General features: G+C 40.4%; 1 protein-coding gene and 1 long non-coding RNA gene across 5 annotated transcripts in view; one reads left to right on the plus strand and one right to left on the minus strand.

Moving 5' to 3' along the window:
- Nucleotides 1-23,491, minus strand: part of Evl (Enah/Vasp-like) — a 160,030-nt gene that overhangs the window by 72,793 nt on the left and 63,746 nt on the right. Inside the window, exon 1 of one of the 4 annotated variants that reach the window (XM_020176222.2) lies at nucleotides 4,977-5,127. The exons of the other annotated variants lie outside the window; for them this stretch is intronic. Within the exon in view, the coding sequence (XP_020031811.1) occupies nucleotides 4,977-4,987 (11 nt within the window). The 5' untranslated portion in view covers nucleotides 4,988-5,127. Of the gene's footprint in view, nucleotides 1-4,976; nucleotides 5,128-23,491 lie in introns of those variants that run through there. 4 annotated transcript variants of the gene reach the window in all.
- LOC141421482 (uncharacterized) lies at nucleotides 3,473-23,293 on the plus strand. The gene is made up of 4 exons (XR_012446034.1): nucleotides 3,473-4,133; nucleotides 4,728-4,829; nucleotides 20,301-20,499; nucleotides 22,021-23,293. It is a non-coding gene; the product is annotated as an uncharacterized lncRNA (long non-coding RNA).

Raw genomic sequence — 23,491 nt, forward strand, 5'->3', positions numbered from 1 at the left:
GGTAGTAACAGCATGGAATGCAAAGCTGTAAAGAGAGAATAGAGGACCCCGATTCTAATACTGACTGCAATTTCAGGCAAGTTCCTTTGAAAAGCTACAGCTGAGAGGACAGATTCTGAAAACAAGAGAGGCCTGACTTAAATCCCAGCTCTGCCAAATGATACTGGTGTGACCTGCAGCAAGAACCTTAACTTGCTGCCTGCTGCTGGGGGGAGAAGGGAAACAAAATTCAACACCTCAGAGGATAAAGAGTACATACAACATGTACCCTTTTGCATTTACAAAAGGGTAGCTGTTGTACTTTTCTCCTCTGTGAAACCAGTCACCAAGGCGAGCCACTGGGCTTGGCTAGTTCTCAACTGTTTTCTGCCTGGCACCCAAGGAACCTAACACTCTTGTGATAATGACCCAGATCTTTATAGCAGTGTTGGAGTATTTCTTAATGAGGGGCTCATCAGATCCTTTGGGATGGAGGAAGGCAGAGTTTCAGAAGCTCTTCAAGTGAGAACAGTTCTAGGGAACTGTGATCTGAGGGCTTGTTCAGTCACAAGCTTCTGAGACAGACCACACCTCAAAGAAAACACCAGGGACTCAGACTGTGAGTGATCCAGACTGTGCTATTTCTTACATCTTCACATCTGCAAGATCTGCAGGCTGGTGGAAACAGTGGAGATGACTGTGCCCTGGAGTCAACTATTGACTGCACAGGGAGTTGTGGTTCTGTCACCACCCAAGAGCAAGCGACATGTCTGGTTCTCTGGCCTCTTCTCTAACATGGGATATCAGAAGCTCCAGTGAGTACCAAGTGTGGTAGTCCAGCAGCTCCAGAACCACATACCAAAAGAATTAACTATATTCAGCAAGGCACTAATGTGTATTTGCATTAATGTCTTAGGCTTTGGTGATGCACCAATGAACCAAACAGACAAAAGTCCCTGCCTTCTAGAACTTAAATTCTAGAGAAGTGGAGACTGTTAACAAATAATTAACAAACATAAATAACAGATAAGTAAGTTATATATTATGTTAGAAGGTGACAAGTGCTTCAGAAAAAAGCCCAAAGCACAAAAGGCAGTAGGGAGACTAGGGAAGGGGTTGAAATTAACTGGCTCATCCCTGGAGAGGCTGGCAAGTCAATCTATTCATTCGTATTCTGTCTTCTGTGGCTACACTGTGATATTATCTAGTTCCTGCTTAAGTCAGTCTTGTGCAGTTGACATTTACTGGGGACCTGGTCTGTACAGGGCCAAAAACCCCCTGGGTTCCTCCAGTCAGCTCTCCAGCTGCCCAAATCAAGTCTTGCTCCTAGTGGCAAAAGGAAACACCACTCACCTGAGTCACATCAGACTCATGTGCTTTCCTCACAGCCACACTGCATCCATCAGGAAGTTCTGCAGGCTCCCTCATAAGTCCTTCCTGCATCTGGCTACCTCTCTCCACCTCACCACTACTCCACTGCAGGTCTGCCCACTACTACCTCCAACTTGTCTGGTTGGGGCAGCCTCCCAAAAGTCTTCCTGCCTCCATTCTTGTCACACTGCTGACCATTACCCACACAGTGGCCAGAGTGATCCTTCTAGGGCTTCTCTCAGTTGTCTTCTCCTTTGCTTAGCATCCTCTGAGGCGTCCCATAATTCTATGAATAAAATCCAAATTTCTCAGCATGGCTGGGGCTTTATTTGATAAGGCCCTTATCTCTTTCCACTTTTCCCGTACTCATGTTGCATCACCCTTCATATTCTTTCTCTGACCCTTGAGCTCATCAAATCACTTCCATCTCAGTACACAAGCCACCTCTTTTTGCTCCCCCAATGTTTTCATCTCCAGAGTTTACATAGCTGCCTCATGTCACCACTGGGGTCTCAAAGAGAATGTTCCCACTAAGGGACAGCTAAGGCAGTGGCAGTCATTCTCTGACCCAGTGCTCTATTTGATCTTTCTGTAGCTAGTTTATGATGTCTTAACTTTGTGCCCCTCCTTCCCCTTACCCCCCTCACCCCCCAGCATGCTCTGAGGACAAGACTGCCCATCTGGCTCACTTCTGTATCCCTTACACTGAGAGCAGCCCTTGGCTGACTAAGACCCCTGCTCAGTTGCTTTTGAAAAAAAATCCTCCCTGTCCATCAAAATTCACCTGAGAGCACACTACCTCCTTGAAATCTTTCCTGATAGCCATAGACTTCTCAGCTCTCACTGCTCTTCCTGCCTATACTTCTTGCTGTCTGTGTTGCACAGTTCTCACCCTGGGTGTCTTCTCTCTTTTCTGAGTGCTGTCTCCCCAGTTCTGCAGGCCTGAGGACAAAGGCCAGCTCTTACTCTGAGAAAGCACAGGATCTGCAATCACAAGGCCAGATCTATCACTCAATGGCTACACTTCTTGCCAAGTTCCTTTCTCCTTCTTTGTCTTGGTTTATTCCTCTATAAAACAGAAATACCTTGTGAACAATATTTGGGAAGAAGTCTAAGCAATATCATCCCTCAACATGACACACTGGTATGTAGGTGACTTGCAACTGTAGGGAAACAGATACATAAGAGGGGTTCTCCCTGACTCTCCATTGTCCATTAAAAGTGGATCCTTTCCATAGAATCCAACTGTCATTGACAACCCTGCCTGAATTCCCATCAGGGGCATTCAAAACACCACAAGAAGGTGACAATGGACTCTCACACTTGTCCAGGCAGGCTGGCACCCATTCTTTCTGGAATCATTTATTCTCCCTAGGTTGCCTACATATCCCTCTTCCTTAGGAAGATGACATAGAAACCTTTAAGTTCCCCTGGGCAGTGTACCCCTGTACATGATAATAAATCTTTCTCTCATTTTCTTCTGCTAATCGGTCTACTATCAGTTTATTTCAGAGGCTCAGTTACCAAAACTGTGGAGGGTGACGGGAAGCTCCCTTCCCACCTACATTTGCTCCTTTCAGGACTACTGTGGGATGAAATGAAACAGTGTCAGTGACAGCATTCTGTGTACTGCCATATGCTCAACAGAATTCTAGCTCTCAATCCTTGATTAGGTGCTTATTGATGGCTGGCCCAAGCCAGGGCTGATAAGATGCATTTCCATGAGAGGAAGCCCTCTGTAGCCACACAGTGGGTACCACAGTCACTTGGGAATTCAGACATCAATATATTCCCAACACAGAAAGTGTGCTGCTCCTGAGGCTGCTGTGCTACAGCTCTGTGGACAATGTTCCCCTGGGACATTCACCATGGTGTCAGGTCATGGGCTTTTTGCATGGACAAGTGCAAACAGCCTATGTAGAAGGGAGGCACCAGGAACCCAGGCTTTTGTCTTAGTTCAGCCACTAACCCACTTACCATGGACAAGTTGTGTTCCACCTCTTAAGACTTCAAAATCATCATCACCCTCAACAATACAAAGGTCTTTTTCCTTAATAAAATACAAGGGAATACATAAAAAGGCAAAGCAGAGTTATTCTGGCTAAAGCAGTAGGTAAGAGACTTGAAGCTCTAACCTGGATGACAAAGTATAGCTGGTCTCCAACGTCCTTTCCAGATGCAGACTTCTCAGATTTCTAAATTTTAAAAGACCTTTAAAAAATTGCTGTGTTTCATCCTCATTTACTTCCGATACTGTATTCTGCCCTTAGTAACTGACAGTAAGCTGCCTAAACTTTGTGGTGCTACAGACTGAACCCAGGACCTTGCACGCTAGGCAAGTGCTCTACCATTTGAATTAAATCTTCAGCCCCTGCCTAAACTTTTCCTGATGTAATTTACCACTGAAAATAACATGCCTTTGAAATAGCATTGTTTTTCCACAGCTCCACCAACAAATCTCAAGCTAAAAGAAAATTGCTAGAATGACAGAAAACTGGCTGCAAAGAAACAGGAATACAGCCACCAAAAACCAAAACAACAAAACTGGCGTTTTTCCCTGGATGGACTCTGGGCCCGGGGGCAGTGATTTCAGCAGTTTGGCAGAGACTGCACTAGGAGGCGATACCTATGCTTGTCTTGCTGCCCAGGACTGCTGGGCAGGTTTTACTTGCTGTCATGTCAAATTCAGTAACTCAATGCAAAATGTGCCTAAAGAGCCTGGGTGGTGTCCTGGGAAAGGAAGTGCTCTGGCTGAGTTCCACTTCTAGTCCCTCTTCAACCAGGTAGGTGGCCTTGGGCAAGCCCAACAGTTTTTCAGAGCCTAAGCAACCTCAACCATAAGATACCTTCCTCAGTCACCCAAGAGGGGTAAGACTCAAAGAATATTGGAAAACAGAACTTTGCAAACAAATAATTTTTAAAGCTAGAGATTATTATTTTATGCTAAGACACAGTTGTAATGAGTTAATTGACTAAAAGTCCCAAAGCCCAGAGGATACAACTCTGTGCTGTCACTTATAATGTTTCACAGAGTCACAGGGCAGGGGACTCACCTTTAGAAAGAGCACACAAAACAGTTTGCATACCAGCTGGTGCAGGGTCTATAGGACCGATGGACTAAGGTCGCAAATCTCTCACACAAGGCAGGATTCTTGCTGTTAGGGCTCACAGGAGTCTCTACGGTAAGAGGAACTTCAGTTCTCCCCCCACCCCCTTGCCCATACTCAGAGGAAAAAAACTGTCTTAGACCATTCCCAAGAGAAGAACCAGGACTCACCAACCACACCTCTGAGTCAAACAGCAGTCCCCCTGGAGAGTTCAGAACCCCCTCCCTAACCCTCAAGGCAGGTGATCAACTTCTAAATATGTACTTTCAGCTCAGAAGCCATTCAAGGTCATAGGCATCAAGAGACAGAGGCCTGAGAATGGAAAGACCAGAAGATGGAGAGTGAGGTCACTAACTTTCTGTGTGACCATGGGTAAGTCCCTTGCCCTCTGGTCCTGAATTTCCCAATCACTGACTGGTATTACAAGGGGACCTGGGATGATTGCTATGTCCCCTTCACCATTAATATCTAGGTTTCCTCCAGACATCTCATTGTTCCCTTATGGGTCCCAGTACTCACCCTGGGGCCATGGCTGAAAGGCTTCAGCACAGAGAACCCTGAGTCCTGTGCTCTCACCACGCTGCGAAGATCAGAGTTCCACAGACCCTCTGAAGGCCCCAACTTGATTTTTAGACTCTACTTAAAACCAAACAGGAAAAGGAAGCTGAACCAGAGACAAAGGGGAAACAAACCCAAGTTAAAAACTGAAACCTAGGTAGAAAATAGAGAAATAAGAAGCTAACAGGGCAGGGCCCCACTAGTGTGGGTGGCTAAGAGCCAGGAACAGTTCTGAAACCCCCAAGAGTAGCAACCTCAAGCTTCTAAGAGCTTCCTGGAAGGGCGGATGAGGGCTGGAGGTAGGGAAAGGCTGAGGTGCTGCTCCACCAGTGATTAGCAGCTCTACTGTCTTGTCTAGGTCAAAGCCATCTAAGGGGTCTGGCCTAGGTTTTAATTTGGTACAGAAAGTGCAGGGTCAGCACAGATGACTTCCTATAGGCTCCCATGAGAAGGCTGTGAGAACAAACCAGAGTCCTGGCTGATCTTCCAGAGAATATAGGACCATATGTTCTAATAACTGGTAAAGGCTGAATATTTGACTCTGGAGTAAAATCTGTGTTTCTACTGGGCAGACACCACTCTCTAATGGTGATATTTCAGTAGGTATTTAGAGCTTGAAGGAAATATTTAAGGAACACAAGGGACTTGGCTGTCGAGGAAATAGCCCAGTGTCTATTTCCTCAACTGTAAAATGGGGTTAATAATTCTGTCTATTCTCATGAAGTTAAGATCCATCCCTAATCCTTCCTTCAAAATTTATTGAAAACCCACTAAAAGTCATGTACTGTACTAGAAATCAGAGACAAAAAATTGAAAAGGTGGCAAGAATTGTCCTTAAAGAGCTTTTACAGCTTAGTAAGGGAGAGACTGATTGGGCATGGTGATGCACACTTGTAATCCCAGCATTCAGGAGATGGAGGCAGGAGATTCCAAGTTGAAAGCTAGCATGGGCTACATGGTGAGTCCCTGAATAGAGACAGGGAGTCAGAGGGAGAGAGAGAGAGAGAGAGAGAGAGACACGATATGTTAGCAAATAGATGCTAATTATTGAACAGATGTTATTATTGAAATAGTGAGAAATAGCTGTGCAAAGTACAGTACAAAAGAAAGATCCATTCTAACTGGAGAGGCGAATGTGCCTTGAATATGAAAAATGCATTTCAAAAGGCTTTTAATGATATACATTTCCTGTTAAGCATTGTCAGCTAAACCATAATTTTGACATCCTGTTGTTTTTTATTTTTTGCTTCTCAAAGTATTTGGTATTTTCCCTTGTGATTTTTTATCCTTTTATCCATGGATTACTTAGAAGTTTTGTTATTTAATTTTGTTTAATTTCAAAATATTTGGTGTTTCCCTACTCTGTTACTATTTCTCATTTAATTCTACTGTGGTCAGAGCACATATTGAGTATAACTCCTTGTGTGTTTCCTGGTCTGAATGCCATCCTTTTACACTTACAGAGACTTGTTCTACAGCTTAGCATGTACTCTACCTTGTTGAATTGTACCATGATCACAAGGAAAGAATGAGTATTCTGAGGATTTTTTTTTTTTTTTTGGGTATAACTGGGGTATTACTCAGAGCTTTAGGCTTGCAGAGGACATGCACTACAACTTGAGCCACACCACCGGTCTAGAATGTATATTCTGAAACTGAGTGTGCAGTATTCTAAAAATATCAATTAGATGAAGATTAATAGTATTGTGTAGAACTTCTGTGTCCATGCTATTTTTATTGTTTTTGTCTAATTGTCCTATCATCTGCTGAGAGAAAAGTCTTAAAATCAGCAACTATGATGGTGATTTAACTTTTATTTCATAAATTTTGAAGCTCTTATCTGATAAATTTTCCATTCTATATTTTTTTGAATACTACTATAACAAATTACCACAAATGAACTTCTATATAATAATATATTTTTATTATCTTACAATTTTGTAAGACAAAAATAGTTCAGAAATCTCCCAGGGTCTCATTGGGGTAAATTAAAATGGTGGGAAGTAAAAAACATGCAAACAGCTGGAAACTGAATAACTCATTACTTAATGAACAATGGGTCATTAATGAAATAAAAGAGGAAATTAAAAAGTTCCTGGAAGTCAATGAAAATGAAAACGCAATCTACCGGAAACTATGGGACACAGCAAAGGCAGTCCTGAGAGGAAAGTTTATAGCTATGAGTGCATATAATAAAAAGACTGAAAGATCCCAAATCAATGACCTAATGATACATCTCAAACTTCTAGAAAAACAAGAACAAGCAAATCCCAAAACAAAGAGAAGGAGAGAAATAATAAAAATAAGAGCTGAAATCAATGAAATAGGAACCAAAAAAAAAATACAAAGAATTAATGACACAAAAAGTTGGTTCTTTGAAAAAATAAACAAGATCGACAGACCCCTGGCAAACCTGACTAAAATGAGGAGAGAAAAAAACCCAAATTAGTAGAATCAGGAATGCAAAAGGGGAGATAACAACAAACACCATGGAAGTCCAGGAAATCATCAGAGACTACTTTGAGAACCTATATTCAAATAAATTTGAAAATCTTAAAGAAATGGACAGATTTCTAGATACATATGATCATCCAAAACTGAACCAAGAGGATATTAATCACCTGAATAGATCTATAACACAAAATGAAATTGAAGCAGCAATTAAGAGTCTCCCCAAAAAGAAAAGTCCAGGACCTGATGGATTCTCTGCTGAATTCTATCAGACCTTTAAAGAAGAACGGACACCAACCCTCCTTAAACTGTTCCGTGAAATAGAAAGGGAAGGAAAACTGCCTAACACATTTTATGAAGCAAGTATTACACTTATCCCAAAACCAGGCAAAGACACCTCCAAAAAGGAGAACTATAGTCCAATCTCCTTAATGAACATTGATGCAAAAATCCTCAATAAAATAATGGCAAAGCGAATTCAACAACACATCAAAAAGATCATTCACCACGACCAAGTAGGCTTCATCCCAGGGATGCAGGGGTGGTTCAACATACGAAAATCAATAAACATAATAAACCACATTAACAGAAGCAAAGACAAAAACCACTTGATCATCTCAATAGATGCAGAAAAAGCCTTTGATAAGATCCAACACCATTTCATGATAAAAGCTCTAAGAAAACTAGGAATAGAAGGAAAGTACCTCAACATTATAAAAGCTATATATGACAGACCTACAGCCAGCATTATACTTAACAGAGAAAAACTGAAACCATTCCCTCTAAAATCAGGAGCCAGACAAGGATGCCCACTATCTCCACTCCTATTCAACATAGTACTGGAATTCCTAGCCAGAGCAATTAGGCAAGAAGAAGGAATAAAAGGAATACAAATAGGTAAAGAAACTGTCAAAATATCCCTATTTGCAGACGACATGATGCTATACCTTAAAGACCCAAAAAACTCTACTCAGAAGCTCCTAGACACCATCAATAGCTACAGCAAGGTAGCAGGATACAAAATCAACATAGAAAAATCATTAGCATTTCTACACTAATAATGAACAAACTGAAAAAGAATATATGAAAACAATTCCATTACAATAGCCTCAAAAAAAATCAAATACCTAGGTGTAAACCTAACAAAAGATGTAATGACCTCTACAAGGAAAACTATAAACTTCTGAAGAAAGAGACTGAGAAAGACTATAGAAAGTGGAAAGATCTCCCATGATCATGGATTGATAGGATTGATAGAATCAACATAGTAAAAATGTCTATACTCCCAAAAGTAATCTACATGTTTAATGCAATTCCCATCAAAAGTCCAATGACATTCATTAAAGAGATCGAAAAATCTACCATTAAATTTATATGGAAACACAAGAGGCCACAAATAGCCAAGGCAATACTCAGTCAAAAGAACAATGCAGGAGGTATCACAATACCTGACTTCAAACTATATTACAAAGCAATAACAATAAAAACAGCATGGTACTGGCACAAAAACAGACATGGAGACCAGTGGAACAGAACAGAGGACCCAGATATGAAGCCACAAAACTATAACCAACTTGTCTTTGACAAAGGCGCTAAAAATATACGATGGAGAAAAAGCCTCTTCAACAAAAACTGCTAGGAAAACGGTTAGTAGTCTGCAAAAAACTGAAACTAGATCCAGGTATATCACCCTATACCAACATTAACTCAAAATGGATCAAGGATCTTAATATCAGACCACAAACTCTAAAGTTGATACAGGAAAGAGTAGGAAATACTCTGGAGTTAGTAGGTATAGGTAAGAACTTTCTCAATGGAACCCCAGCAGCACAGCAACTAAGAGATAGCATAGATAAATGGGACTTCATAAAACTAAAAAGCTTCTGCTCATCGAAAGAAATGGTCTCTAAACTGAAGAGAACACCCACAGAGTGGGAGAAAATATCTGCCACCTATACATCAGACAAAGGACTGATAACCAGAATATATAGGGAACTTAAAAAACTAAATTCTCCCAAAACTAATGAACCAATAAAGAAATGGGCAAGGGAACTAAACAGAACTTTCTCAAAAGAAGAAATTCAAATGGCCAAAAAACACATGAAAAAATGCTCACCATCTCTAGCAATAAAGGAAATGCAAATTAAAACCACACTAAGATTCTACCTCACCCCTGTTAGAATAGCCATCATTAGCAACACCAACAACAACAGGTGTTGGCGAGGATGCGGGGAAAAATGAACCCTCTTACACTGCTGGTGGGAATGTAGACTAGTACAACTACTCTGGAAAAAAATTTGGAGGCTACTTAAAAAGTTAAACATTGATCTACCATTTGATCCAGCAATACCACTCTTGGGGATATACCCAAAAGACTGTGACACAGGTTACTCCAGAGGCACCTGCACACCCATGTTTATTGCAGCACTATTCACAATAGCCAAGTTATGGAAACAACCAAGATGCCCCACTACTGATGAATGGATCAAGAAAATGTGGTGTCTATACACAATGGAATTTTATGCAGCCATGAAGAAGAACAAAATGTTATCATTTGCTGGTAAATGGATGGAATTGGAGAACATCATTCTGAGTGAGGTTAGCCTGGCCCAAAAGACCAAAAATTGTATGTTCTCCCTCATATGCGGACATTAGATCAAGAGCAAACACAACAATGGGATTGGACTTTGTCACAGGATAAAAGTGATCACACTTTTTTTAGGTGTCTTACCTATCCTCATATCTCCCTTGTGTGAGATATGAGGATAGGTAAGACACCTAAAAAATTAGCTAGCATTTGTTGCCCTCAACGCAGAGAATCTAAAGCAGATTCCTTAAAAGCAACCGAGGCCAATAGGAGAAGGGGACCAGGAACTAGAGAAGAGGTTAGATCAAAAAGAATTAATCTAGAAGGTAATACACATGCACAGGAAATTAATGTGAGTCAACTCCCTGTATAGCTATCCTTATCTCAACCAGCAAAAACCCTTGTTCCTTCCTGTTATTGCTTATACTCTCTCTTCAACCAAATTAGAGATAAGGGCAAAATAGTTTCTGCTGGATACTGAGGGGTGGGTGGGAGAGGGAGGGGGTGGAGCGGGTGGTAAGGGAGGGGGTGGGGGCAGGGGGGAGAAATGACCCAAGCATTGTATGTACATGTGAATAATAAAAAAATAAAAACTAAAAAAAATAAAATAAAATGGTGGGAAGTGCTGTCCTTCCTTCTGGAGACTCTAGAGAAGAATCATTTCCTCTCCTTTTCCAGCTCCTACATACTACCTGCATTCCTAGGTCTGTGGCTCTTCCATTTGCAAAGCATCCAGTGCATCAATCTGACCCTTCTTTCGTAAGTAACCTTTCCTTCTGACCATAACCTGGACAAATTCTCCATTTTTAAAGGACTCAAGGGATTATACTGGGCCCACTAGATAATCCAGGATAACTGCCCCTTCTCAAGATCCTTTTGGTCCAATGAGTTAATGTATTCGCAGGTTCTGAGGACTAGGGAAGGGTGTTGCATTAGTCTGTCTACTACACATCTTTTTCTTTCCATCTACCTGTATCTTTGTATTTAAAAAGTATATAGTATAGACAGAATATGATTAATTTTGCATTTTCTTCCAGTCAGACAATCTCTATTTCTTTCTTTTTTTTGGTACTGGGATTTGAACTCAGGGCCTCCTGCATGCTAGTCAGGCGCTATACCACTTGACCAGGCTCTCAGCCCTTCTATTTCTTAATTATAGTATTTAGCCCATTTATATGTAATATATTGACATATTTTGATATAGGTCTACTTTGTGCTATTTTTCTCTTTGCCTCATCTGTTTTTGATTCCCCTGTTCCACCCTTCTTGCATTCTTTTAGGTAAACTAAATACTTTTTAGAATTCCATTTGAATTTATCTATTGACTTTTAAACTATACCTCTATTTTCTGGAGGTCTTTCTAGGGATTACAATATACATCCTTAATTTTATATCTTAACCACTTCACATAAATGTAAGAACTTTAAAACTACATTAATTTCATTCTCTACTCACGTTTTATACTATAGCCACCATTAGTATTACATACTCAAATACAATGTTACATACTTTTGTTTCAGATGGATATATATGATAAATATATATTAATATGTAATAAATGTATATTAATATTATAATATAAACATACTATAAATATTCTTAAGGAGGAATGTCCTTTGGAATCTGTGGGATGGCTCAAGTGGAAGAGTGCCTGCCTAGCAAGTGCAAGGCCTTGAGTTTAAATCCCAGTACTTCCAAATAAATAAATAAATAAATAAATGTCCTTTATATACACCCATACATTTCTCTTTTCTGGTACTCTTCATCCTTCCTGATCATCTGAATTTCCTGGTATCATTTTTGTTTAACCTGAGGAATTTCCTTTAGCATTTCTTATATAGCAAGTATGATGGAAATAAATTTAGTTTTCTTTTATTTGAAAAAAATATTTTTTTTTCATGCCTGAAGGTACTTTTCTACATAGAGAACTGAGATTTCTTTCAGTACTTTAAATATACTTCATTGTCTTCTGGCCTCTGCGCCTGATGAGAAGCCAGCCATCACTTATATATAATGTATGTAATACAGCTTTTCTCCTTTGGCTGTTTTAAATATTTTCTTTTTCTTTGGTTTTCAGTAGTGTGACTAATGGGCTTAGGTATCGTCTTCCCTGTATTCTTCTTGCTAGGGGATCACTGAGATTCTTGGCTATGTAAGTTGAGGTTTTTTGTTTTTTTTTTCTCTTTAACCAAATTTAGAATATTTTGTCATTATTTCTTTTTTTCTCCACTTTTTTATTAGCATATAATAGTTGTGCAGGGGGATACACTGTGATATTTACATAATGTACCTACAATATATCTTAGATTTATCCCCCTCCATCATTCCCCTCTTTCCTCCTTCTCCCTTTCTTAGAACAATTTCAATCTTCTGTTTTCATACACGAGTATGAAATATATCCACCATATTCATATTCATTAACCCTTTCATTATGCACCCCCAGAAAACACCTGTCTTACCCTCTGTCCTTTAATTTTTGTGTATACTGATATTCCAAAGGAGTTTCACTTTGGTATCTCAGGTTTTATTTTTGAGATAGGATCTTGATTTATGCTCAGGCCAGCCTGGACCACGATCCTCCTATTTGTGCTTCTCTATGTAGCTGGAATGACATGTGCACTCCATTGGGCCCAGCCATTTGTTGAGACAGGGTCTCACTAATTTTTACCTGGGTTGGCATCAAATAACAATTCTGTCATTCAAATATTTTTCTTCTGTCTCATTCTTTTTCTTCTCTCCCTTTGGCACTCCAGTTACACACATGTAGATTTCTTGGTATTATGTGACCAGTCATTGATATTTTCCCATTTCTCAGATTAGATGATTTCTATCGATCTGTTTCCAAGTCTCCAACTCATCATATAATCTAATGTGATAACTGTTATTCCCACTTCTCTGTTGAAATTTCCTACTTGTTTACTTATTTTATCCATCTTTTCCATGAAGTACTTGACCATATTTATTACAGCTACTTTGAAATACTTGCCTGCTCACTCTAACTTCAGGGTCATCCCAGGTTTCCCCTTGAGCATTTCTGGTTGTTTATATATCTATTAACTTATAATAATGGTGGACACTGTTACGATACATTGCAGATAATTAAGTTGTATACTTTAAAGATATTAAGTTTGTTCAGGCAAGCAGATTATTGGCAGATCCTTTTGGTGCTATTAAAGCTTGGCTTAAACCAATCCTTCCTTCCTCTCTTCCTTCCTTCATCCCTCCCTCCCTCCTTTCCTTCCTTCCCTCCCCCCTTCCCTTTCCCCTCTTTCCTTCCTTCCCCTCCTCTCCCAACCTTCTGCTCCTCTCCCCTCTTTTACTCTCCCTCCCTTCCTTATTTTTGTGGTGTTAGGGATGAGACCTAGGGCCTTGCACATGCTAAGCAAGCACTCTACCATTGAGCTACATCCCCAGTATCTAAATCTTTCTTCAATTCGAGTTCCATTTTGAACTTAGCCCTAGGATGTGGTCCCCTCACCCTAGGCACAGTCCTAATCTTAAGTGTGGCTGCTCTGGGGTATCAACTGCAACTAGCTGGTGCTCCATGAGGTCTCTTCATTCAGATCGAGCTGGATCTCTAACATCTTGCAACACTGCATGACCTGTGGCATCCAGCATTCAGCACTTAGCCCTACAGTGGGCAATCTCTGCTAGACCTTTTGGAGAATCTTGCCCTATACATGCATAGCTAGGCCTTAGCAACTCCAAATGAATCCTTATATAGAATTCTGCTGTCTTTGGCCCTACCACAGAGCTTCCTCTTCTCTGGTTCTTTGCAAAGTCCAATTATTTCAGTAGCCTGTAATTCTAATATCTGCTTCCTGAGCTCATTAAGATCATCTTTCAGCTTAAGCAATACCACTCTGTGCTGACCAGAAAGTGAACATAGGCAAAAGCCTGGACTATGGTGGGTCTTATCGTGGTTTTTCTTCTCTTAAAAATACCTAAAAATGGCAAGTATGAGTTTCAGTACCCTTCATATATTTAGTTGCTTTCACATGCTCGGTTCATTTTCAAAACTGTTTTTGTCAAGAGAGTAATCATTACCACTACTCTGTCATGGTCAGAAGCAGAAGTCATTTATGGTTATTTAAATACCAAATGATATTTTTTCCCCATTTCATGAAGATGTTGGTCTAAGTGTAAACATCTTCACTGTGTGAAAGTGCCTTTCAGTTTCATCCCTCACTTCCTTGGTTTTTCACATGTTACTACTGACTTTTACTGGTTTCACTAAGCAGGTAGTAGAGTGAACCCTTTGGGAGGTATTCTTTTCACTAGAGCATCTAGCTTCAATAATGCACTTAAGTAGAATTATAAGAAGAATCAAAAAACTGGAAAGACTTCTAATCAGAGTACCATGAGGTGTGGATGCTAGCCCATGCTTTATGCTGTAGGTCCTTGGGCATTGTTTCCCACTCTCAACCGTGGCTTTCTCATCTGTTTACTGAAAGGAATGGCCTTAATAAGAACCATGACTGATGGGTCCCCAATCAATCATGTCAAGGTACAGAAAATGTTGGGAAAATAGGATAGGAGCTGTTGGCACTTAAGAAACAATTTAGTGAGGAATAAATGTGTCCTATTTAAGGAAGGACCTTATAATAACATGAACTGAGCTCAATACCAGTACACTACTTAGGACGTAAATAGGTATAGAGAAAGTGGTGATTGTATAAATGAACATGCATCAGTGAATACATGAATGAATGAATGAATGAATGAAGAAGAAAGGCAGCAAGATGTTATACAAGAGATTAAATCTTAAGGCATTTGGCTCTGGCTCTTCAAAATAGTAAATACTCAATAAAAAACAACAATATTGACTCGAATTAAAGAGGTACTTTCCTTGTGCTTTGACTTCTACAGAAAGAGGAGTACACTAACAACAAACCAGGGAGTTATACTAAAAGACTCTTAGGAGATCTAGTTAAAAGACTGGTTGTGTGAATTAGGGAAATCATCTTACTTTTGTAGATCTTAAAATTATTTTTCTGTAAACAGACTAATCTCTCTCTTTTTTTTTTAACCTTGCTCAATGGGGTGTTGGAGCATTAATTAGTCAGTTTTGTATCACTATAATGAAATAACTGAATCAGGTTACTATTGAAGAGATCTGGTTCTGGTGATTTAGCTCATGATTCTGGAGGTTCCAGCCTAAGATTGGGCAGCCCATGCTTTGGGCCGCTGGTGAGGGCGACACATCATGGCAGAAGCACATGGCAGAACAAAACACTTACATCTCAAGATAGAAAGCAGAGAGAGAATGAGAGACTTGACAATCTCCTTGAAGGACATGCCCACAATGACCCAAGGACATGCCTACAATGACCCAACAACATCCCACTAGGCCCCACTCTGAAAGGTTCCACCACTTCCCCAATAGCACCACTCTGGGGACCAAGCCTTTAATACATGGACCTTTGGGAGACACTCATATAAGCCATAGCAAGCACAAAAAAGGTCTGACTAAGAAATACGGAAATAAATTTGCTTATATGAAATTAGCATTTAATGAGAATTTATGTTAAAAAGAAGGCAGGGTATTCTGAGTAGAAGGCTCCTATGTCCTGGGAGTATAGAAAAGGGGACAGAGAAATGGTCACATGGAATTGGCTACCATCACTGACATATTATGAAATCATATTAGCAATTCTATACTAGTCCTTTTCGGTTTGATATTTTATTTATGCTGTCATTACTTACTTAGAACCTCAACTACAGCTTCAAAAATCAAAAAAGGAGTTGAATCGCTGGAGATTCTTGTATTTTCAATGACTTTATCTTGGAGGCATTTCTTATAAGGTTTATAGTAAAACAGCACAGTCAGCCACAACATGCTAAAACCACCTATCCTCTGTTCACTCACACAACTCTGTTCCTGCTCTTGCTGCTAGGCCCGGACTAAGTCCGTCTGTTCTGTGAAGTTCAATATATTGGTTACCCCAGAGGCAAGACATGAAGAGCAACAAACCCAGTTAAAAGAACCAAACTCCAGACCATCTGTTTGTAGTCTGAGACTTGTCCTCATGATAGACTGTCTTCTTTGAGTTGCAGAACCTGAAAAGTATAAATGGCCACATAAAGATATCCTGATGTCACCTGAGCAAGCGCTTAGAAGAAATTCAATATGTCTCTTCACTGATATCTGTGACCTGAGACTTCCATGGACTCAGTGTTTGTGAGGACACTGCTATAATCTTTCTTCAGATACATCATCATCATCATATAAGAGAAGAAAGGAATGGATTTGTTTTCTTGCACACACCCTGATGCATACTCACTGTTGAGCTCACCCCCTGCAATAACTTTTCACCCCATCTGCAGTCAAACTCAGGTTTGCCCTCCAAGACCCAATTTATACATCACTTTGCAGTGAAGTATTGACCAAATAAGATACAGAACATTACTCCTGTTGTATGCTACTTCTATATTTTGCGATATTACCAATTTAGTTCTGTGAATTCATGGCCTTCTAGATTGGAACTATCATGTTTAAAGTCATCTTTTTATAATTAATTGCTCTGGTACAATTCTTGATATATGTGTTCAGAATGTTTGTTAAGCTGCTCTGATGAAAGGATTGGGACTCAAGAAGCACACAAATCACCAGCTGTACAGAGAGGGGACAGATTGGCTATATTTTTGTGTTTTTCCAAATTCCAGTAGTTGAGCCTAGCCTGCAATACCGGGGCAGCCTGCCTCAGGTACTTCCCTCCTGAAAATTCCTGGCCAAACTCATCTGCAGCATGAGCAGGTAATACTCATGGCCAAGGCCACTGAGCAGTCCAAGGAAATAATGATGAACTCTCAAGGGAAAGGCACAATCTCTCTGAGGAGCGCAAAGACCACAAAAGAAAGCTTTAAAAGACAGATAACAATGAAACAACCGCTACCACAGGAATAGATTTTTAAATTCCAATAGGTGCAATAACTGCCTTTGGAGAGATACGGGAAGGTACTTAAAGAATTAAGAAGAATTCTTAATGAAGAACCAAGTAATTTTTTTTGTGAGTAAAAAATTATGATTGCTGAAATAAAGAGTTCAAAGACAGGCAGAATGGGCAGAGGTTTAAAAAAAAAAAAAAACATACAATCTGGTGAAAGAACTGACCCAGACACATCAGGAAGGGAAAAAAGACATAGGGAGGCAGAGGCAGAAGTATTAGTTTCTGTGTAAAAGGCATTTCTGAAGGAAAGAAAAAAGAGATAAAATATATGGAGAAATAATGACAGAAGATTTTGCAGAATTCAAGTACAATGTAAGAGCTCAATCTAAACAGTTGACAGAATGCCAAATATACTTGATAAGAAGAAACATAGGCCAGGCACAGTGGTTCATTCCTGTAGTCCCAGTTACTCGAGAGGCAGAGATCGGTAGTATTGTGGTTGGAGTCCAGCCCAGGCAAAAAGTTAGTGAGACCCCCCCATCTCACAAAAAGCTGAAGTTGTCAGGATTGCCTCAGCTCAGGACATGTAAAATCCTTGGCAAAATCAACAAATTTGAGCTTCTCTGATCCTACCCCTCCATTTCTTTTCCTTTTTTTATTCTATCTCCTACTTCATCCTGATTCACTAAAATAAATCCTTGCAAATTTCCACCTTGTGAGACTCTCCTTTTTGTGAGACCCCCTTAAAATACTTTTTCATTGTGGATCTCAAGTTCCTCTAAATTGTGTGGAAATTGGGAAGTTGAGGGACCCCATGTCCCTTCCCTCCTTTAGTAACAAACACATGTTGAGAAAGGGAGAGCTGGAACTAGATCAGGTCTGCTAGCTTTCCGCTGGGCCACACTGCCCATGAGAGGATCTATCAGTAAACTGCAGTGTTTTTATTTTTCTGATCTATCTTGCTCTGGGAAGATTAGTAAATCAGCCAGTAATGTCTGTTCTCCTGGGTGTCTGTGTTTGTGGTTAATCAGTGGAATGAGTTGTGGAACGAATCAATGAATTCTTGGAATGCTCTGAGGCTGCTGTGGGCCTTGATGATCTTAAGTGGTCTTGACAACTTTTTCTTCCAGCCACATCCTGGATCTCATGAAGCCAGGCTTATTTCCAGCCTAATTAGAGCAGTAGGTCATCACCCAAAGCAGCTCAGAACAGAAATAAACTCTTCAGGAGAGACCTGTTTGATTTTTTTTTTTTTTCCATTTTGTCATTGCAAAGGTGTTGAAACTTTGAATTGGAGGATTCCCTGCTTTGTAAAGACCTCTTGAGATGGCAGGCCTGAAAGACTGAAAACCCAAAGGTTTAAAAAAAAAAAAAAAAAAACCAGGAGGGAAGGGACAGGGGTTCTCTAAGCTTCCCAATTTCCATGCAATTTATAAGAACTTGGGATTCATGATAAAAAGCACTTCAAGAGGTCTCACCAAATGAAGAGTCTCACAAGGTGAAAGTTCGCAAGGATTTATTTTAGTGAATCTGGATAAAGTAGGAGATAGAAAAAGGAAAAGAAATGCAGGGGTGGGAGCAGAGAAATTCAAACATGGTGGTTTTGCTGAGGGTTTTGTATGTGCTGAGCTGGGGCAACACTAGCAACCCCTAATTATTACAGACAGTGGTTAGGATGGGTTTATCACCCAAAACATGGCCAGGATGGGTCTTGTTGTTATTCAAAGTGGCCTAGGTTTACCCAAAACAAAACACAGGGACAATAGGTATGAGTTTTAGGACTCCCATTTTTCAGGCATGCCTGTTAATTTTCTTGCTACCTACTGAAAGAGTTTGCAACTTCTTAACTGTATTCTTTAATTTAACATCTAAAAGGAAAAAGTAATGGGAGAACTTCTGCTCCGATTTTTCAGTTTTTACTTCTTGGTTCTGTTTTAATTTCTGAGTCTAGCCCTTTTTAATATTTATTATTTTTAATTTCCTTGTCATCTCATCTATCGACCCTGCTTCATGTTCACTTATCAAATGGAAGAATAATACAAGTCCTTTCTACCTGACAGAGTTCTGGTGAGAGTCAAATGAGACAATGGATATGAAAAGTGCTTTGCAAACTGAGAAGTGCTGCTACCTATATGAGAGATTTCTTCATCTAATAAACTTATGTTGGGTTCTTATTAAATAATGTTTCAGCTGGGTGCTGGTGGCTCCCGCCTGTAGTCCTAGCTACTCAGGAGGCAGAGATCGGGAAGATCATGGTTTGAAGCCAGCCAGGGAAATACTTTGTGAGACCCTATCTTGAAAATACCCATCACAAAAAGGGTTGGTAGAGTGGTTCAAGGTGAAGGCCCTGAGTTCAAGTCCCAGTACCATAATAATTAATAATAATAATAAGTTCCAAGCTAAACATCATGGATATAAAGAGAAGTAAAAATGCAATCTTATCCCTTAGGAAGACAATCAAGTATGTAACAGTGTGGCAAAGACAATGAGGAAGCAAGGACAGGGTGATGTGAGAGCACAAAGAGGGGCCTTCCATTAGTGTGGACAGTAAGTGATGAAGCAGAAGAGAAGATTAAGGCAGCAGTAGGAGTTATGTACTGGCTTCTAGAAATACTGCACACTCCATAACTTATTTAATCCTCAACAAAATCTCACAAAGCAGACACTATTTTTATTATCACTCCTATTGCCTATAAGTCAGTTGTTCTGACTCAGGAGGGTAAGGGAGGTGATTTTGTCTTCCAGGATGTCTGAAGGCATTTCTCCTTGTCACAACAGTGAAACAGGAGATTGGGGTAGGACCCAAAGCTTTTACTCAACCTTACTGGCTTAAGTGTTTTAGTAAGAGGGAGGGTTTGCATTTGGGGTTCTTGTCTCACCAAGCCGAAGAATGTTGTGAGCCTAGAAATAGGAAAGTTTATTAAGTGAAAGAAAGAAAGCTCCGTAGGAAGGAAGGGGTCCCGAGTGGGTTGCCAGTGACTTTGCTGGGTCCAGGGATTTTTATTCAGTGGAGTAAGGTGTTACCCAATTTCATATGCTAACCAGGTATTGAACTAATGCAGGTTCTATTGGCTCCTTTTATGGCCATGCCCTGAGTGAATCATGGGGCTGAGCAGGGGTTGGTTCTCAAACTCTGGGAATAGTCCTCAAACTGCTTTTCCTCCAGCCCTTTGCCTCTCCTTCTGTATATGTCGGCCTCTTGTCATTCTGTTCTGGAACACTTGCTTTATGGTGAAACATGAGTGAGAAACATTCTGACTGACTTTTTCCCTTGTTTTATCATGTGACTCTCTCAGCTACTGACTGAACCCTTCCCTACCTTAACTGTTTTGTTACTGATTCTTAATCTCTCAACAGAGGAGGGGGCTGCTATTGGCATCTAGTGGGTAAAGGCCAGAGAAGCTGCTAAACATTCCACAACAGACAGGATGATCCTTACAACAAAGAATTACAAGACTCCAAATGGCAACTATGCTGAGGTGGAGAAAGCCAACTGTAAAGGAAACTGATGTCCACAGAATAGAAGCAACCATCCCCAAAGCAAAGCAAATTAGTGGTAGGTCTGTGACTTAGCACTTCAGCTAGATTTCAGGTTATAATCTCTGTGGATCTACACCTAGACAAGTAATGAAAGTGCAGGAGGCTGAAGAGCTGGGGCAGGGGGCTGAGTGAGGCTTCAGGACATCCTCAAATCCACCCTGGTTTAGAACAATGAGTGTGAGGGAAGGACTGAGGAGGCAAAGAAAGAAGCAGGCTGTCAGTGTATTTCTGACTCTTAGGATGCAACACCCTTTAACACTGTAATAATGACCTGCATTTAAAGAAGCTGTTTTGACACACTTTGTCTAATTGCATCATACCACAGTCATGCCAGTGGGGGGGGGGGTGGGCAAAGGTAAGTGTACTAAATTTCTGAAGTGTAGAAAAGCAGAATGGTTAGCTACGGTCTCAGGGCTGTACTACGAAGGGCAGGACTCCAGGGCAAATTTTCTCTCTGGGGTACAGGGCCCTTCACCAGTCCTGCACCCCACCTTGAGTCCCTACAGCCCAGAACAGCAGTCCCTCTGAAAGGGCTTTGTTGTGCACTCAGGAGATGCCAGATGAACTAGAGGCAGGGTGCAGACTCAAAAGGTTCCACGAAATGAGGTATAGGAGGGAGGGAAGGTTTGGAAAGCATGCCTGGACATGGCTCATGTTTTCCCATGTTTGCATGATCAGGTGTGTAACTTCAGGCTAGTCACCTGGCCTCTTTGGCATCTCTATCCCACCTGACAGTGACAGGACCATAAGATCAGTTTAAGAGTACTACCTACTCTAAAAACAGAGACTGTTATATTTTAAAATGCTCTTTTTTTTCCAAAGCCAATGATACTGCTTTCAAGTGTAGCCAACAAAATCTGTTACTAGAAAGACAGCTGGATAGTTTAGTTTTTTGGTCTGAGTTGTGAGGAAATATACTGACTGTGTTAATGAATTAATGTTAAAAAAACTGAATTCTTTTAAAAATCTGTCCAAATTTGCTATTTTAATGAAATTTGTTAGTCAGTAGTTCCATTAACTTTCATGAAGTGTGCACTGACATGTGCTGAGGTGGCCATGGGCAGTGGCAGCCATCACAAATGGATGTGGCAGTTGGAATCAGGGTACAATTTAAACCTGTTGTAGGACCACAGGTAAACTGCTTGCCTTTCTGGGCCTGACTTTCCTCATCTTGGAAACAAGGGTGAGGCAGTCTAGGAGTTAGGCAGACTAGGAGTTAGAGATAGTCAGGACTTTTAAAAACTGTACAGCCTGATTTAGAGCACTTCAGTCACTCCTACTCTCTCCTACCCCCTCTGAGCCCCCAGAGCTCCACTTCAATAGCAAATCTGTTGATAAGTTAGAGAGAGTGGGAATTTCCTCCTGCATGGACTTAGGGTACCTGAGAATTAGCATAGGTGTATGCATGAGTCCGCCCAGATCCTCCTGGCCTGAAGGCCACTTGAGACAGGAGAGATGCAGGTTTTCTCCCCACCTCCAAGTTAAGGATGATACAAAAATGACCAAAAATAAAATTCTCTCTTTTTTTCTTGCACAGGGCACATCCATTCCACCCGGCAGAGGCCATACCTGCAATCCCATTCCCTCTTTCCTATAATAAAAACTCTGTTATTTTCCTCACTACATTCACATTTTCTGCTTGGATTCTTCCTCACCAGAGCACAAAGACCGAAATCTTTTGACCAGGATCATCAATTTCAACAAGGGGACTGCCTCCACTGCCTGAGTCATCTTTTTTTTGTTCCTACTCAGTTATGAAGATTAAAGAAAACAATGAATGGGGAAGAGTCCTGAAAAATAGAACATTTCACTTGTCAGAGATGCTTGTGAAAGGAGTTTATTAATAATGCTAGCAGCCATTTACATTAATGCCAATTTCCTTGGGCACAGAGATATGCATTTCTCAGCCAAAGAACTCACTGGTGTCAGAAGCAACTGTAGAGAAAGAACATGGTGTTTAAGTATAAACCTTTCCAAGAGTTACACTTTTCTCCATCAAAAGTCAGTCAAAGTTATCCTCATAACCTCATTCTCACTTGAATATATACTGAGGCTCTTTTAGCGGTGAGGTGGAATTATATTCCACACAAACGTGTGTGTGCATCCTATAAGCAACTACTACCACCCGATAGTTATTTCCTCATTTGGGGGAAGCTTTCAACTTCCACTGATTACATTGATTACAATGTAATTAGTCTGGATCCAGCTAATAGTAGACTGCATGGTTTTAAAAAAAGGGGTTTTTTTTGTTTGTTTGTTTTATAATCCTATCATCTTGGCCTAGAATCTATGAATTTGTGTATTTGTTTTTGACACGTCACTCAAAGCATTCTACACTAACAGCAGACATGTAAACCCACTGAGCTTTGCCTTCTCTGCCTGGCACTTCAGAGAAGTCACCTTCAGAGGTCACCTATTAGACAGTGTCTAGATTCAGCTTCTGAATTTGCCAGATCAAGAGTTCATAAATTCTAGCTCTTACATGGCATTTAGCTCTAGAAATTTGTGCTGGTATTACCTAACCTCTCTTTCCACCCAATTTTAGTTTCTCTCTCTTTTAAAAAGAACTTTTTTTTTTAAAAGCAGTTCTAGGTTCATAGTAAAATTGAGATGGAGGTACTAATTTCTAACATACTCCTACTCCCCCAACATACACAGCCTATCCCATGCTATGATGATCAATACAAGTATGTCAGTACATATTTACCCAAACTAATAGACACTTAGGTGTACAACTTCAAGAGTAAATAATGGAATCCGTGTAGGCTCATTGATTGTAACAACTGTACATTCTGGTGGGGGGGTGTTAGAAATGGGGAAAGCTGTGGAGGGGGATATGGGAAATTTTACCTGCCTCTCAAGTTTGCATGAACCTAAAATTACTCTAAAGATAATAAAATTACTTTTTTAAAAAAGCCTCTGTGCTCTGCCTATTCATCCCTCCCTCTCCCCAACCCCTGACAACATGGTGTTAGGTATTTTTTTCAACAGGCTATTGAGTTTATGCG

This window comes from Castor canadensis, chromosome 3, assembly GCF_047511655.1.
Source record: "Castor canadensis chromosome 3, mCasCan1.hap1v2, whole genome shotgun sequence".
Taxonomy (NCBI): Eukaryota; Metazoa; Chordata; class Mammalia; order Rodentia; family Castoridae; genus Castor; species Castor canadensis.